Below are 16,531 nucleotides of genomic sequence, written 5' to 3'. Positions count from 1 at the left end.
AAGAATCTGCCTGCCAATGGAGGAAGTTTGATTCCTGGGTTGGGATGATCCCCTGAAGAAGGAAATGACAACCCACTCCAGTATTCTTGCCTGGAAATCCAATGGACAGAAGAGCCTGGTGGGCTACAGTTCATGGGGTCCCAAAAGAGTTGGACATGACTTAGCAACTAAACATTCTTTGGAGAAATGTCTATTTAGGTCTTATGCCTATTTTTTGGTTTTTTTTTTTTTTTTTTTTTTTTTGGACATTAAGCTATATGAGCCATTTGTATAGTTTGGAAAATTAATCCCTTGTTGGTAGCATCATTTGCAAACATTTTCTCTCAGTCCGTAGTTTGTCTTTTTGTGTTGTTTATGATTTCCTTTGCTGTGCAAAAGCTTTTAAGTTTAATTAAGTCCCATTTTTTTTTTCTATTTCCATTACTGTAGGAGACAGATTGAAAAAGATACTGTTGTGAATTGTCTCAAAGAGTGTTCTGCTTATATTTTCCTCTAAGAATTTTATAGTATCCAGTCTTACATTTAGGTCTTCAACCCATTTTGAGTTTATTTTTGTATATCATGTTAGAGAATTTTCTTATTTCATTCTTTTACTTGTGGTTGTCCAGTTTTCCCAGCACCATTTATTGAAGGGACTGTCTTTTCTCCATTGTGTATTTTTGCCTCCTTTGTATAGACTGACCATTAGTGCATGGCTTTACTTCTGGGTTTCCTATGCTAGTCCATTGATCTATGTGTTTGTTTTTGTGCCAGAATCACACTGTTTTGATTATTATAGCTTTGTGGTTTAGTCTGAAGTCAGGGAGCCTGATTCCTTCAGCTATATTCTTAAAATTGCCTTGGTTATTTGGGGTCTTTGTGTTTCCATACAAATTTCAAAATGTTTTGGTCTAGTTCTGTGAAATATGCCATTGGTAATTTGCCAGGGATTGCACTGAATCTGTAGATTGCCTTGTGGTATGGCCAATTTTAACAATATTGATTCTTCTAATCCAAGAGCATAGTGTATCTTTCCATCTGTTTGTGTCATCTTCAGTTTCTTTCACTCAGAGTCTTACAGTGTTCAGAGTATAGGTATTTTACTACTTTAGGTAGGTTTATTCATAAGTATTCTTTTTGATGCAATGGTAAATGGGCTTGTTTCCTTACTTTCTCTTTTAGAATATAGAAATGCAACAGATTGCTGTATATTAATTTTGTATCCTGCAACTTTACCAGATTCATTGATGAGCTCTAGTAGTTTCCTGGTAGTGTCTTTGGAATTTTCTATATATAGCATCATGTCATCTGCAAACACTGACAGCTTTACTTCTTGTTTTCCAGTTTGGATTCCTTTTATTACTTTTTCTTCTCTGATTATTGTGACCAGGACTTCCAAAATTATGTTAAAGTAGTAAGAGTTGGCATTCCTATCTTATTCCTGATCTCAGAGGAAATGCTTTCAGCCTTTCATCATTGAGTATGACATTAGCTCTGGGCTTATCATATAGGCCGTTATTATATTGAGGTCAGTTCCTTCTAAGCCTAATTACTGAAAAGTTTTTTATCATAAATGAATTTTGTCACAAACTTCTTTGCATCTGTTGAAATGATCATATGATTTTTATTCTTCACTTTGTTCATGCAGTTTTGAACTTTTGTGGATAGTGAAAAATCTTGCATCCCAGGGATAAATCCCACTTGATTATGGTGTATGATCCTTTTACTGTATTGTTGGATTTGGTTTGCTAGTATTTTTTTTTTTTTTGAGGATTTTTCATCTATTTTCTTCAGTGAAATTGGCCTATAATTTTCTCCTTTTGTGATATCTTTGTCCAGTTTTAGTATTAAGGCAATAGTGGCTTCAGAGAGTGAATTCAGAAAGTGTCCCTTCATTTGTGATTTTTTTTTTAATAGTTTGAAAATGTTTGGTAGAATTCACCTGTGAAGCCATCTTGTCCCAAACTTTTGCTTTTGGTAGTTTTAATTACTAATTCAACTTCATCACTGATAATTGGTCTGTTCATATTTTGTTTTTTCCTGGTTCAGTGTTGGGAGATTATACCTTTCTAAGGCTGTATCCTCGGAGAAGGCGATGGCAACCCACTCCAGTACTCCTGCCTGGAAAAATCCCTTGGACAGAGGGGCCTGGTGGGCTGTAGTCCATGGGGTCGCTAGGAGTCGGACATGACTGAGCGACTTCACTTTATTTCACTTTCATGCATTGGAGAAGGCAATGGCAACCCACTCCAGTGTTCTTGCCTGGAGAATCCCAGGGATGGGGGAGCCTGGTGGGCTGCCGTCTATGGGGTCGCACAGAGTCGGACACGACTGAAGCGACTTAGCAGCAGCAGCAGCAGCAGCAAGAATGTATCCATTTCTTCTAGGTTGTACATTTTATTGGTATATAGTTGTTCATCATAGGCTCTTATGATCCATTCTCCTTCTATGGTATCAGTTATAACTGCTTTTTATTCCTGATTGTATTAATTTGGGCCTTCTCCCTTTTTTTTCTTGATTGGGCCTTCTCCCTTTTTTTTCTTGATGAGTCTGGGTAAAGGTTTATAAATTTTATCTTTTCAAAGAACCAGCTTGTAGTTTCATTGATCTTTTCTATTTTTTCTTTTAGCATCTACTTCATTTGTTTCTGCTCTGATTTTTATGATTTCTTTTCTTCTACTAACCTTGGGTTTTGCTTGTTATTCTTTCTCTATTTGCTTTAAGTGTAATGTTAGGTTGTTTATTTGAGATTTTTCTTGTTTCTTGAGGTAAGATTGTATTGCTATAAACTACTCTCTTAGAACTGCTTTTGCTACATCCCGTGGTTCTAGATTGTCATGTTTTCATTTGTCTCTAAGTATTTTTTAATTTTCCTCTTTGATTTCTTCAGTGATCCACTGATTGTTTAGTGTCATATGGCTTAGCCTCTGTGTGTTTGTGGCATTTTTTTTTCTTTCTTGTAATTGATTTCCAGCCTCATTGTGTTGTGGGTCCAAAAACACATTTGCTGTGATTTCAGTTTTCTTAAATTTACCAAGACTTGCTTAGTGGTCCAGGATGTAATCTATCTTAGGGAATGTTCTGTGTGCACTTGAATGTGTATACTCCTGCTTTCAGATGGAATGCTCTATAATTAACAGTTAAGTCTGGGTCATTTAAGGACTGTTTTTCCTTGTTGATTTTCTGTGTGGATGATCTGTCCATTGATATAACTGGGTTGTTACTGTAACCCAGCTATTTTTGTTGTTGTTGTTGTTCAGTCACTCAGTTGTGTCTGACTCTTTGCAACCCCACGGGCTGCAGCATACCAGGCTTCACTGTCTTTCACTTTCTCCCAGAGTTTGCTTAAACCCATGTCCATTGAGTCGATGATGCCATCCAACTATCCCGTCCTCTGTCGCCCCCTTCTCCTCCTGCCCTCAATCTTTCCCAACATCAATGTCTTTTCCAATGAGTCGCCTCTTCGCATCAGGTAGCTAAAGTGTTGGAGCTTTAGCAGTAGTCCTTCCAATGAATATTCAGGGTTGATTTCCTTTAGGATTGACTTGTTTGATCTCCTTGCAATTCAAAGAACTCTCAAGAGTCTTCTCCAACACCACAGTTCAAAAACATCAATTCTTCGATGCTCAGCCTTCTTTATGGTCCAACTCTTAACATCTGTACATGACTACTGAAAAATCTATAGCTTTGATTATTCACACTTTTGTTGGCATGATGTCTCTGCTTTCTAATGTGCTGTCTGGGTTTGTCATAGCTTATCTTCCAAGGAACAACCATCTTTAATTTCATGGCTGCAGTTACCATCCAGAGTGATTTTGGAGCCCAAGACAATAAATTCTGTCCCTGTTTCCATTTTTTCCCCCGTCTGTTTGCCTTTATGCAGTGTATACTTTGGTAACATTATACCATGTCCTGGCTTCCTATACAAAAGAATTGTGCATGCATATAAACATGTGTGTACACATATGCAAACACACACACACAGTGCTTGTTGAACTGATCACATGCATGACTTCAGACTATTCTTTAGCAAATATGTTTTTATTAGTTTAAAAATCATTAATCTCCTATGTATGAATTTGTATGTCCCTAATTGTTAATGTTTGACATTATGCAAGGATTTTTAAAGCACAGAGAAGACAATTTAATAGACTATTAACTTTAAAAATTCCTTTCATACAAGATTCTCATCCTGTGTCCTATTAGTGCAAATTTGGACTTTCTGAGTAGAGCATGGTAACTTGTGGGGTCTTTTTGCTAATAGAGTTGCCTCAAAAATGTAGTTTTTAATTCTGTTTGCCTCCAGTCAGCTGTATGTAAAAATATCAAAACCAAAAATCTCCCTTGCTCATGGTTGCTTAGCCTACAAACTAGTTAATTAGTTATTTTCCCCAGACCATCCACCGCTCCCTCATCTTAATGACTGCTACCTTGTGGCCACCTGAAACAGTACATTTGATTAGGGATTAATCTGACTTTTTGCTCCTAGGCTGGCTCCCATTATGTGGCTAGAACTCTTAAGAGAGATTGTTGGAATACATTTTTTTGTTGCTGTTATACATTTTTTGTTGTTGTTAGCAGCGGAGAAGCAACTGGATTTTCTATTCCTTCAAGGTGCCCTGTATTCTTGGATTATTCATTAAGTTAGAAGTAGGCTGTAGTCAGAGAGAGCCTCCCTAAGCAGTTGTATTCTTTTTTTTCTCTTGCAAATGAACTAATTCTTGCCTAAATTGATTTGTTTATGAGGATTAAAACACCAAGGAACCGTCACTACATTACATCATTATGACTTTTTCTAGCTGCTTTTACTGGAACTATTGTCTTGTTAGGCACTTGGGTCTCTCTTTAAATGATATTTTGCCAAGATAGTGTATATGGTATAGTGAAGTAAAAAGGATCATCAACTTTTGTCTCTTTCCTATCTGCTTTCTGTCCCTACCTCTAAGTTAATACACATGCTTTGGGTTTATCTTATAATTACTCTTTTGGTCATAAGAATTTCTGTAGCATTTAGCATAAAGGCTAAGTTGTAAGAAAGAGACTTAAAACTGTAGTGGCTCAAACATAATTTAACTATTTCTTATAGAACTGTTGAAAGGTAGATAGATGATGGATAAACAGCTCTGCTTTCTTGAAATGTCCAAGAACACCCCCAAAAGAAACCTGTGAATCGATTTTAATGTTTTTTGTTGTTGTTAAGATTCTGGTCTTAACCTGCAACTGTAGTTTTGCTTGTTTGTTTTAATACTTACTTATTTTCTACTTGGCTGCACTGGATCTTAGTTGTAGCATGTAGGATCTAGCTTCCTGACCAGGGGAGGAACCTGGGCCCCCTGCATTGGGAGCTTAGAGTCTTAGCCACTGGATCACCAGGGAAGTCCCTGCTTTTTATTTTTTTTAAGGCAATGAAATTCTGAGTATGAAATATTTGAAACAAAATAGAAACATTTTAGAGAGATCACACACAAACGCATATTAAATAAAGTTCTTTGATTTCTAGCCGTAATGGAGTGGCGTTACTGGTACTATTTGTTCTCTTTGACTGTAAATATCTGGGAAATGAGACAGAAATATATGAAAGTCATTATTTTCAGAAAATTGATATAAAGCAGCAAAGGTCAGAGTCAGTGATTCCTGAGAAAAGAGAAACAGATGAGGTGAGCCCTATAATTGCCCTTGCGTTCTGCCTAGAAGCATTTTTAAATATCTGGTGCAGGGAAAGGAAAGCCAAATAGAGCACAGTGGTCTTGCTTGACTGAAATAAAGATTAGAGTTGGAGAGGCTGAGATAGCTGGACTCATTAGATCAGAATATTAAAGAAGATGGACTTAAGTACTCAAAGAAAGAGCATCATAAATCTTCATGTAGTCCTCTTGAGACCTTTGTTAAACACTAAGCTGTGCATGTGTAGGTAAAACTCCATAAGGGTGCCCATAAAGTTATTAGGAAATTGTAATCTGAAAAATTTCCAGTGCTTATACAAGGTTGAGAGATGTTTGAGTTCTGAATAAGCAGAGTGGAGAGACTTTGTTGAACATCTGGAGCATTCAGTAGAGGCCCCAGATTGGTGATACCTCAAAGAGTAAGGCTGAGTTTGACCTGGTGACTAATGGATACTCTATACTTGCTCTAACAAATCTTTGCAGAAAGCTGAAAACAATGAAGTTGAACAGTAAATAATAATCCCTTGAAACAATATTTTCTCTTTAAAAGGAAGATAGTAAAATCTATAAATTTGACGATATTATATTCATACTGCTGCTAAGTCACTTCAGTCGTGTCCGACTCTGTGTGACCACATAGACGGCAGCCCAACAGGCTCTCCCGCCCCTGGGATTCTCCAGGCAAGGACACTTGAGTGGGTTTCCATTTCCTTCTCCAATGCATGAAAGTGAAAAGTGAAAACAAAGTCGCTCAGTTGTGTCCGACTTTTCACGACCCCATGGACTACAGCCTACCAGGCTCCTCCGTCCAGGGGGTTTTCCAGGCAAGAGTACTGGAGTGGGGTGCCATTGCCTTCTCCATAGTTTCCATAATAAATGTGTGCGTATTTGCTTCCATGCATTCATACACAGACACACACACACACAATGAACTACTAGACGTGCAAAGAGGAAGAAAAATCATCAATAGAAACAGACACAGAAATGACAGATATTAGTTGGCAAAGACTTTAAAATATCTAAAATATGGTTGCTGCTGCTGCTGCTAAGTCGCTTCAGTCGTGTCTGACTCTGTGACCCCATAGACGGCAGCCCACCAGGCTCCCCCATCCCTGGCATTCTCCAGGCAAGAACACTGGAGTGGGTTGCCATTTCCTTCTCTAATGCATGAAAGTGAAAAGGGAAAGTGAAATCACTCAGTTGTGTCCAACTCTTATTGACCCCATGGACTGCAGCCTACCAGGCTCCTCTGTCCATGGGATTTTCCAGGCAAGAGTACTGGAGTGGGGTGCCATTGCCTTCTCCAAGTATGCTCAAAGACTTAAAAGGACGTAAAACTGCAGACCTAAGAATCTCAATAAGTTATAAGTACGATTACAAACAAAACCACATTGTGGTGTATTATAGTCAAATCGCCAAGTGCTAGTGATGTAGAGAAAATCTTAAAAGCAGTAAGAGGAGGGAAAAAAAACACATAAGGAAGCAAAGAAAAAAAAAAATCAGATTCATTTTGATATTTGGCAAAACTAATACAGTTACGTAAAGTCTAAAAATAAAATTAAAAAAAAAGAAAAAAAAAAAAAAAACAAAAAACAACCAAGCAAAAAAATCCATAAATAATCACTATTAAAAAAAAAAAAATCATTGCTGACTTCTCATCAGAAGATAAGCAAGCTGGAAAGCAATGGAATGATATATTTAAAGGGCTGAAAGGAATAAAAAGCTCAACCTAAAATTACTTTTAAAAACAAAAGCAAAATAACATTCCAAATAAGCAAAGTAAGAAAATTTCCTGTCAGTATACCTATATTATAAGAAATCTTAAAATGTTATTTAGGCTGAATGAATATGATACTGAGTGAAAATTCAGTCTACACAAAGGAAAGAAGTGATAGAAAATGGCAAATATATGTCTAAAATATATTGAAATTAAATTATACATTTCCAAATATTGCTTGGATCAAAGAAATCACAAGAGAATATATAAAATGTTTTAAACAATGATAATGAAAATACAGTATGTCACATTTTGTAAGATACAGCTATTAGATTACTAAAGAAATGCAAGAATTTAAAGTTACAGATTCTTACATTAGAAAAGAAGGAAAGTGTAAAGTTTATGGCATAAGCCTCCCTCTTGACCAGACGCATTTGACAAAATTCAAACCTACTTATGATAAAAACTCACAGCAGACCCAGAATAGACAGAAACTTCGTCAGTCTGAAAAAGGACATTTATAAAACATCTGTAGCTAACATGACATTTAGTGATAAAGACTGAATGCTTTCTCTATAAGATTAGGAAGAAGGTAAGAATGTCCACTTACACAGCTTATAATTAACATTATACAGGAATTCATAGCCAGTGCAGTAAGATAAAAATAATAAAAGGAATCCGATTAAAAATAAAACTATCTGCAGTTGACATAATATGCTATGCTATGCTGTCACTTCAGTCGTGTCCAACTCTGTGTGACCCCATAGACGGCAGCCACCAGGCTCCCCTGTCCCTGGGATTCTTCAGGCAAGAACACTGTAGTGGGTTGCCATTTCCTTCTCCAATGCATGACAGTGAAAAGTGAAAGCGAAGTCGCTTAGTCGTGTCTGACTCTTAGCGACCCCATGGACTGCAGCCTACCAGACTCCTCCATCCATGGGATTTTCCAGACAAAAGTACTGGAGTGGGGTGCCATTGCCTTCCCTGTGACATAATATAGTAATACATAGAAAATCCTAAGGACTTTATGAGGAAGGTACTAAAACTCCTCTAAGTGAATTTGACAGCATCAAAGGATATCGGGTCACCATACAAAGTCAACTATATTTTTATATTCTGACATCCAAACAATTTATGAATGCTACATACTGGCATCCATAAGCATGAATAATGGTGACTGCAGCCATGAAGTTAAAAGACACTTGATCTTTGGAAGAAAAGCTATGACCAACCTAGACAGCATATTAAAAAGCAGAGACGTTACTTTGCCAACAAATATCCGTCTAGTCAAGGCTATGGTTTTTTCCAGTAGTCATGTTTGGATGTGAGAGTTGGACTATAAAGAAAGCTGAGCACCAAAGAATTGATGATTCTGAACTGTGGTGTTGGAGATGACTCTTGAGAGTCCTTTGGACTGCAAGGAGATCATACCAGTCAATCCTCAGGGAAATTAGTCCTGAATATTCATTGGAAGGACTGATGCTGAAGCTGAAAGAACTGACTCACTGGAAAAGAACCCGATTCTGGGAAAGATTGAAGGCAGGAGGAGAAGGCGATGACAGAGGATGAGATGGTTGGATGGCATCACCAACTCGATGGACATGAGTTTGAGCAAGCCCCAGGAGTTTGGTGATGGATGGGGAAGCCTGGTGTGCTACAGTCCATGGGGTTGCAAAGAGTCAGACACAACTGAGCAACTGTACTGATAAACATGAAATACATAGAGATAAAATTTTAAAACTGTATGTAACATAGCTGAGAGAAATGACCAGTATCTGAATAAACAGAAATAATACCTTATACATGATCAGAAGATTCAGTGTTGTTAAGATGTTAATTCTCTACCAATAGATCTATGGATGCAATGCAGTCCTATTCAAAATGCTGATCATTTATTTAAAGAAACTGTCAAGCTGATTCTCAAACTTAGAATTGTCAAAACAATATGGGGAAAGAGCAAAGTTGGAGAATTTACTGGATTTTAAGAATTACACTAAACTACAATGATAGTGTGATACTGGGTCATGGTGTTGACACAGGTAGGTAGGTAGGTAGGTAGATGATGGAAAGATATCCTTAGGGTTCTCTGTGTGTATGTAAGTATATATACAACATATAGTATTCATATGGGTAGTCTTTTATCTATTCCAGGATAGTTTTTTTTTTCTATTAAAGGATTATAGAATATTTTCAACAAATGATTCAGGAACTAAATATCCTATAGAAAATAATGAATCTGGACCATACCTCATACAATACACAGAGCTTGACTTGAATTGGATTATAGATCTAGAAGTTAAAGCTGTAAGATATTTTAGAAACATGAGTAAATCATTATGACTTTGTGTTAAGCAAATATTTCTTAGGACATAAAAAAGAACTTTCCATAAAGGAACATTTGAAAAATTAGGCTGCATCAAAATTAGAATCTTTTGCTGCTCAAAAGACACCATTAGGAAAATGAAAGGCAAGCTACAGATTGGGAGCTGTAAGCATTTACAGTGTGTATAGCCTTATATACTTATATACAGCTTATAGTCTTATATGAGTAAGATAGCTAATTAAATATGAGCAAAAGAGTGAAAAAGACATTTCATTAAGGGAAGTCATATGAAAACATGTTCCAAATCAGGGATTGGAAGACCATAGCCCATGCACCTAATCTGGCCTATTGTCTATTTTTGGAGACAAAGTTTTATTGATACATGGTTACACCCTTTCGTTTATGGCAGCTTTCATACTATGATAGCAGAGTTGAGCAGTTACTAAACAGACCATGTGGCCCATAAAACAAATATTTCATGTCTCCCTCCTTATAGAAAGGGTGCTATCCCTTCATCTAAAGGAATGAAATTCCAGGAAAGGCTAAGTTCTTCCTAGGTGTGCAGACAGCAGAGAAGTTTGGCCTAATTTTATGTATATTTTTTCCCCAGGATAAATCTTATTATTCTTGGAATTGTAATTATTTTACAGTTGGATCTTTTTTTTTTTTAAATCATAGTTTACTCATTTTTATTACTAAGCTAACAGACTCTATTAAAGGCAAGATTAATTTATGCAAGTTTTTCTTTAAGTCTTGGTAACTCAAAGTGTAATACGAGAAAGCTCTGTCTTATTCTGAGGAACAAACTGTATTTCAGGGTTAAAATAGTGATGTAAAAAGAGAAAAAAAATAACAGCAAAAGAGTGATATAGATTCCTGATGTTAAGCAGAAGTTAGTGCCAGTAGGTATTGTACTCAAAACAACTTGGGTTAATCAGCTTGTACTTACTTCCATCAGTAACTTAAATGGTGACTGCAAATAAGCAAAGATGAGGATTGAAGGCTTATACTGCCTTTCTGAGGACTGACTGCCCAGTCTCAATGCCCAGGTCCACTCATGGGTGTATTTGCCCTGATCGTCACTAGAAGTAGGAGCTCCTATTTCCAGTGAAGATGAAGGCATGTGGTGGTTTGTGATCAGTTCAACCTACTCCAGAGAGATGTAGGGAGTCAAATTCTTAGTGGTCTGACAGGCCAAGCTTAATGCTAACTGAGGAGTCTAGACACTGGGTATGCTTCACATTCTTTTTAATTTCTTATTGCTTCAGCTTTGTTCTGATTTGTTACACTGGAAGTTACATAAGCTATTGTATGTGTGCTCAGTCGAGTGCGAGTCTTTGTGACCCCATGGACTGTAGCCCACCAGGCTCTTCTGTCCAAGGAATTTTCCAGGCAAGAATACTGGAGTGGCTTGCCATTTCCTATTCCAGGGGACCTTCCCAACTCAGGGATCGAACCTGCATCTCTTGCATTGCCAAATGGATTCTTTACCACTCTGCCACCTGGGAAGCCCATATGAGCCATTACATCATTGATAATATAAATTGTTTACAAAAACATGTTTTGTCTTTGAGGTACAACAGGTGTTAATCTCCTTTGAATGAAATAGCCATATACTTATCTGTAACATATTTACAATCATAATTATTTTTTAGACCTATTTTCAAGCAAGAATCCCTTGCTCAAAGAAAGAATCCCCTAGAAGAAGTGGAGTAGCCCTCATAGTCAACATAAAAGTCTGAAAAGCAGTACTTGGGTGCAGTCTCAAAAATGACAGAATGATCTTGGTTCATTTCCAAGGCAAACCATTCAACATCACAGTAATCCAACACTATGCCCCAACCACTAATGCCAAAGAAGCTGAAGTAGAGTGGTTCTATGAAGACCTACAAGACCTCCTAGAACTAACTAACTCCAAAAAAAGATGTCCTTTTCATTGGAGGGGATTGGAATGCAAAAGTAGGAAGTCAAGTAGGCAAGTTTGGCCTTGTAGTCCAAAATGAAGCAGAGCAAAGTTTAACAGAATTTTGCCAAGAGAACACACTGGTCATAGCAGACACCCTCTTCCAACAACACAAGAGATGACTCTACTCATGGACATTACCAGATGGTCAATACCAAATCCGATTGATTATATTCTTTGCAGCTGAAGATGGAGGTCAGCAAAAATAAGACCTGGAGCTGACTGTGACTCAGATCATGAGTTCCTTATTGCAAAATTCAGGCTTTTTAAATTGAAAAAAAGTAGGGAAAGCCACTTGGCCATTCTGGTGTGACCTAAATCAAATCCCCTATGATTATCTAATGGAGGTGATGAATAGATTCAAGGGAAAGGATCTGGTAGACAAAGTGCCTGAAGAATTATGGATGGAGGTTTGCAACATTGTATAGGAAGCGGTGACCAAAACCATCCCAAAGAAAAAGAAATGCAAGAAGTCAAAGTGGTTGCCTGAGGAGGTTTTACAAATAGCTGAGAAAAGAAGAGAAACCAAAGGGAAAGATAAACCTAACTAAATGCAGAGTTCCAGAGAATAGCAGGGAGAGATAAGAAAGCATTCTTAGGTGAACAGTGCAAGACATAGCAGAAAATGATAGAGTAAAGACTAGAGATCTCGTTCAAGAAAATTGGAGAGATCAAGGTAACATATCATGCAAGGATGGCCATGATAAAGGACAGAAATAGTATGGACCTAACCGAAGCAGAAGAGCTTCCCTGCTAGCTCAGGCAGTACAGAATCTGCCTGCAGTGCAGGAGACCTGGGTTCCATCCCTGGGTCAGGAACATACTCTAGAGAAGATAATGGCAACCCACTTCAATATTCTTGCCTGGAGAATCCCATGGACAGAGGAGCCTGGCAGGCTACAGTCCATGGGGTCACAAGGGTCGGATACAACTTAGCAACTAAACCACCACCACCATGGGCTAACATCAACTCTATAAATTTTTATTTTTCTCTATTTTTCCATGAGCTAATAATCCATTTGATTACCAAACAGAGTTGTATTTTATAGGAAAATTTTCTGACTGGAGTAAAATTTAATGAAATAATGCTTAAGATCATCTTTGATTTCCCCATGCTTTATCATACTTCTTCAAGATCTATCCACTTTAAATCAATCTTGAATCCATCCTCTAGTCTTCATTTCTTCTTTATCTCTCACCTCATTTCCAGTCCAGGCCATTTTCATATTTTATTCTGTGTTTTTGTCAGAATAAGCCCTGGAGTAACAAATTAACCTTCTAATCTCAGTAATTTAGCACAGCAAAAGTTTACAGTGGCTTACATAAAGTCCAGTGTGGTGTGAGCTATGACCCTCTTCCACCTTGTAGCTGTAATATCTGCACTATATAGCTTTAGGTGAGCAGGTGGACTGGGAATAACTGTATCAGTTTTGTTCACAGTCTGTTGGTCAGAACTAGTGACATGGCTCCAACCTAAGTGCAGTGAAGGCTGGGATATGTAGGACAGTACATGAAATATTTAGAGATCACATTATCTGTACCTCATTTAGATTATTATAAATGGTTTTATAAATGGTGTCCTAATTGGTTTCCTTATTTATTCTCATATCCCAGTACATTATCTACCTAGCAGCTTGAGTGCTCAGAAAAAAAGTTGTATTACTATCTTGTGAATAACTTCCTTTTGGCATAAAATCCAGCACTTTACCCTCACCTGTGCAACTACTGCATGATATGGTCCTTGCCTTCTTCACTTCTTTCATGAACGGCAGTTAGTATTATTACACTATTCATAGATAATATTTATTTTGAAAAGGCATTTTTAGTTTGCCTATAGTTATGAAAATGTTATTTAAAAGTATCACATTTGCAGAATCACAGTAGTAACTATAAACTGATAATACCAAAAGAAGTCCTAATTTATATGTCAGTCTCTGCAGTCACATTGTATACATAATTAGAATCTGGGGGAAAAAAAAGCATTTTGAGAACACTGGTATAATAAAAATCTGTTATAATAAATAAATTCTATGTAGTAGAGTTATAATAATTCTGTTTCTCTGACAAGAAATGATCTCTTAAATGTTTTCCCTGGCTAAAGTTTATATGAAAGATATTTCTTTATGGTTATATGTATAAAAATTAATAAAGTTTAATCTTTAGAGAAGTTTTAGGTTTATAGCAAAATTGAGTTGAAAATACAGAGTTCCCATATATCCCCTGTCCCTACACATATATGGCTTCCCTTACTGTCAACGTACTGCATAAAGGTAGTGTTTGTATAACAATCTATGAACTTATATTAACACATCTTTATCACTCAAAGTCCATAGTTTACAATAGGGTTCACTTTCAGTGTCGTGCCTTCAATGGGTTTTGACAATAAATGCAATTTTTAGACATGTTTTTCATGAAGTTTGTGATTTGCCATTAAGTTGTTATTGCCCTGGAGAAGGCAATGGCACCCCACCCCAGTATTCTTGCCTGGAAAATCCCATGGACAGAGGAGCCTGGTGGGCTGCGGTCCATGGGGTCACACAGAGTCGGACACGACTGAGCGACTTCACTTTCACGTTTCTCTTTCATGCATTGGAGAAGGAAATGGCAACCCACTCCAGTGTTCTTGCCTGGAGAATCCCAGGGATGGGGGAGCCTGGTGGGCTGCCGTCTGTGGGGTCGCATAGAGTCCGACACGACTGAGCGACTTAGCAGCAGCAGCAGCAGCAGCAGTTATTGCCCTTCAGTTGTAGTTTCAGTTTCTTCTGTGATACTGTCTTCAGTTTCTTCCCTGGCAAGATGAAGCTCCTAATTGATTATCCAAAATACACACAAACCCTGTCTCTCCTCCCCGCCCTGAACTGATTGTTTTCTAGTTGGAATGGTTGAAATATTTTCATAAACTAATTAATTTGTAATCTCACAAACTGTGGATTAGAGCAGTGCTTTTGCCAAAAGATAAAGGAGATAAAATTCAAATCTCATTTTCAAATATTCATGAAAGAAAGACTTGATATAAATTTTTTGTCATTTCTGAACTGTGAATCCTAGGAATGAAGTTTTTAACAAACTATCTTAATTAACATCTCAAGATTTATATATTTGTATGTAGCAGTGTTCCTGTTTTTGATAATTTTTGGCATTTAAAAATATTGATTACTGTTTTAGCAAATGAAAATTACATATAGTAAAATTGAGTACTGTGTGGTTTGTTACATGGATTTAGATCTAGTACAGTTCAAATGACTTGTCCTATACTTGATACCTGCTTACATATAAAAGGCTCATGTAACAGTTTTTGCATGGTGTTAGTACTGACATTTTTGTTTCTTTTCCTTTGCTGATCTACTTCTGTTTCAGCCCTTGACCATTAATAAAATATTAAATAACAAGGAGATTATCCTACCAGGTACACAGTATTGAATGAAAACAGGTTTTTGTGGGATAGAAAGATAAGGAAATAAAATATTTGAAAAATTGATGTACCATTCTTTAATGTAATTAGATGCTTTGTAAAGAAATTTGGGATTGTATGGCAAGAGTCAAGGAAGTTATTAAGCAATCTGTGTGAAAACCTAACTGTCTTTGTGCTTTAACTAGCTGTGTTTGTCTTGTTCACAGTAACTGTAGTACTGAATGGAAGTGGCTTGTAGACAGAGCAAGAGTTGGCAGCCGATGGACATGGCTTCAAGCCCAGATTTCAGAGCTAGAATACAAAATCCAGCAACTAACAGATGTTCACAGGCAGATTCGTGCCTCCAAGGTATTGTGTGTTTTTCTGTTTTTTAAAAAAAATACTGGTTTTAGTTTTTTCTCATCTCTCCACATAAAATAATTGTTACTAGGCTTTCTAAAAATGTAATGTTGTAAGATTTGATATATTCTATAAGTTGAAACTATTTTTAAAATTTATCACAATCATTTTATCATATCAAGCAGTTAAAGAATTTCTTTACTGGATTCCAGTTAATGCAAATGATACACATTTTTTATAAGCCTGACTTTGTTGGCATTTATTTTAACTTGTGTGAAATTCTGAGTGTATCTTATTGAAATCTCTTTAGAGTTTTTTGTTTCAAGAAAAATTACAAACACATAAAAAAGTTCTAGAATGCAATATAATGAATACCTGTGTGCTGCTGCTGCTGCTGCTAAGTCACTTTGGGGTGTAGTTTTTAGAATAATAAAGCATTACTTTACAGTTGGACTATTTGTATAGTCCTTCCTGATCCAATTCCCTTTCCCCATGCTACTGATTCCAACATATTCTTTAAAATTTGCGTTTTATATTGGTGTGTAGTTGATTAACAGTGTTGTGTAGTTTCAGCTGTACAACAAAGTGTATCAGTTATACATACATATATATCTATTTTTTCAGATCCTTTTTCCTTATAGCTTATTACAAAATATTCCATATAGTTCCCTGTGCTATACATATGTCCTTGTTGATTAACTATTTTATGTATAGTAGTGTGTATATGTTAATCCCAAACTGAATTATCCCTCCCCCTTTCCCCTTTGGTAGCCATACGTTTATCTACGTCTGTGGGTCTATTTCTGTTTTGTATATGAGTTTATTTGTATTATTTTAATGAATAACAATGAAATAACACAATTTGCAGCAACAAGGATAGACATAGAGATTATCATACGAAGTGAAGTAAGCCAGACAGAGAAAGACAAATACTTTATTATATCACTTGTATGTGGAATCTAAAAACAAAAAATTTCTACCTTTGTTTTTGTGAGAAACCATATTCTACATAGTGAAACTGGACATAATGGAGATAATATTGTAAGGTTGATGCTGGCTGGTCTGAAACAAAAAAAAGCTGAGAAGGGAAGGAAATTGAGTCCTCAAACCATGTAGTTAGCCTAACCCCACCTAG

The 16,531-nt window shown here is 36.7% G+C and overlaps 1 protein-coding gene across 8 annotated transcripts in view; it reads left to right on the top strand.

Annotated features, from left to right (window-relative positions):
- Window positions 1-16,531, top strand: part of KANSL1L (KAT8 regulatory NSL complex subunit 1 like) — a 126,914-nt gene that overhangs the window by 37,614 nt on the left and 72,769 nt on the right. For all 8 annotated transcript variants that reach the window (XM_055573334.1, XM_055573333.1, XM_055573330.1 and 5 more), the window contains exon 3: window positions 15,264-15,405. In XM_055573334.1, the coding sequence (XP_055429309.1) occupies window positions 15,264-15,405 (142 nt within the window). The remainder of the gene's footprint in view (window positions 1-15,263; window positions 15,406-16,531) is intronic.

Source organism: Bubalus kerabau, chromosome 3, assembly GCF_029407905.1.
Source record: "Bubalus kerabau isolate K-KA32 ecotype Philippines breed swamp buffalo chromosome 3, PCC_UOA_SB_1v2, whole genome shotgun sequence".
Classification (NCBI taxonomy): domain Eukaryota; kingdom Metazoa; phylum Chordata; class Mammalia; order Artiodactyla; family Bovidae; genus Bubalus; species Bubalus kerabau.
The sequence above is the reverse complement of the archived record's forward strand: the minus strand, read 5'-3'. Positions and strand labels throughout refer to the sequence as shown.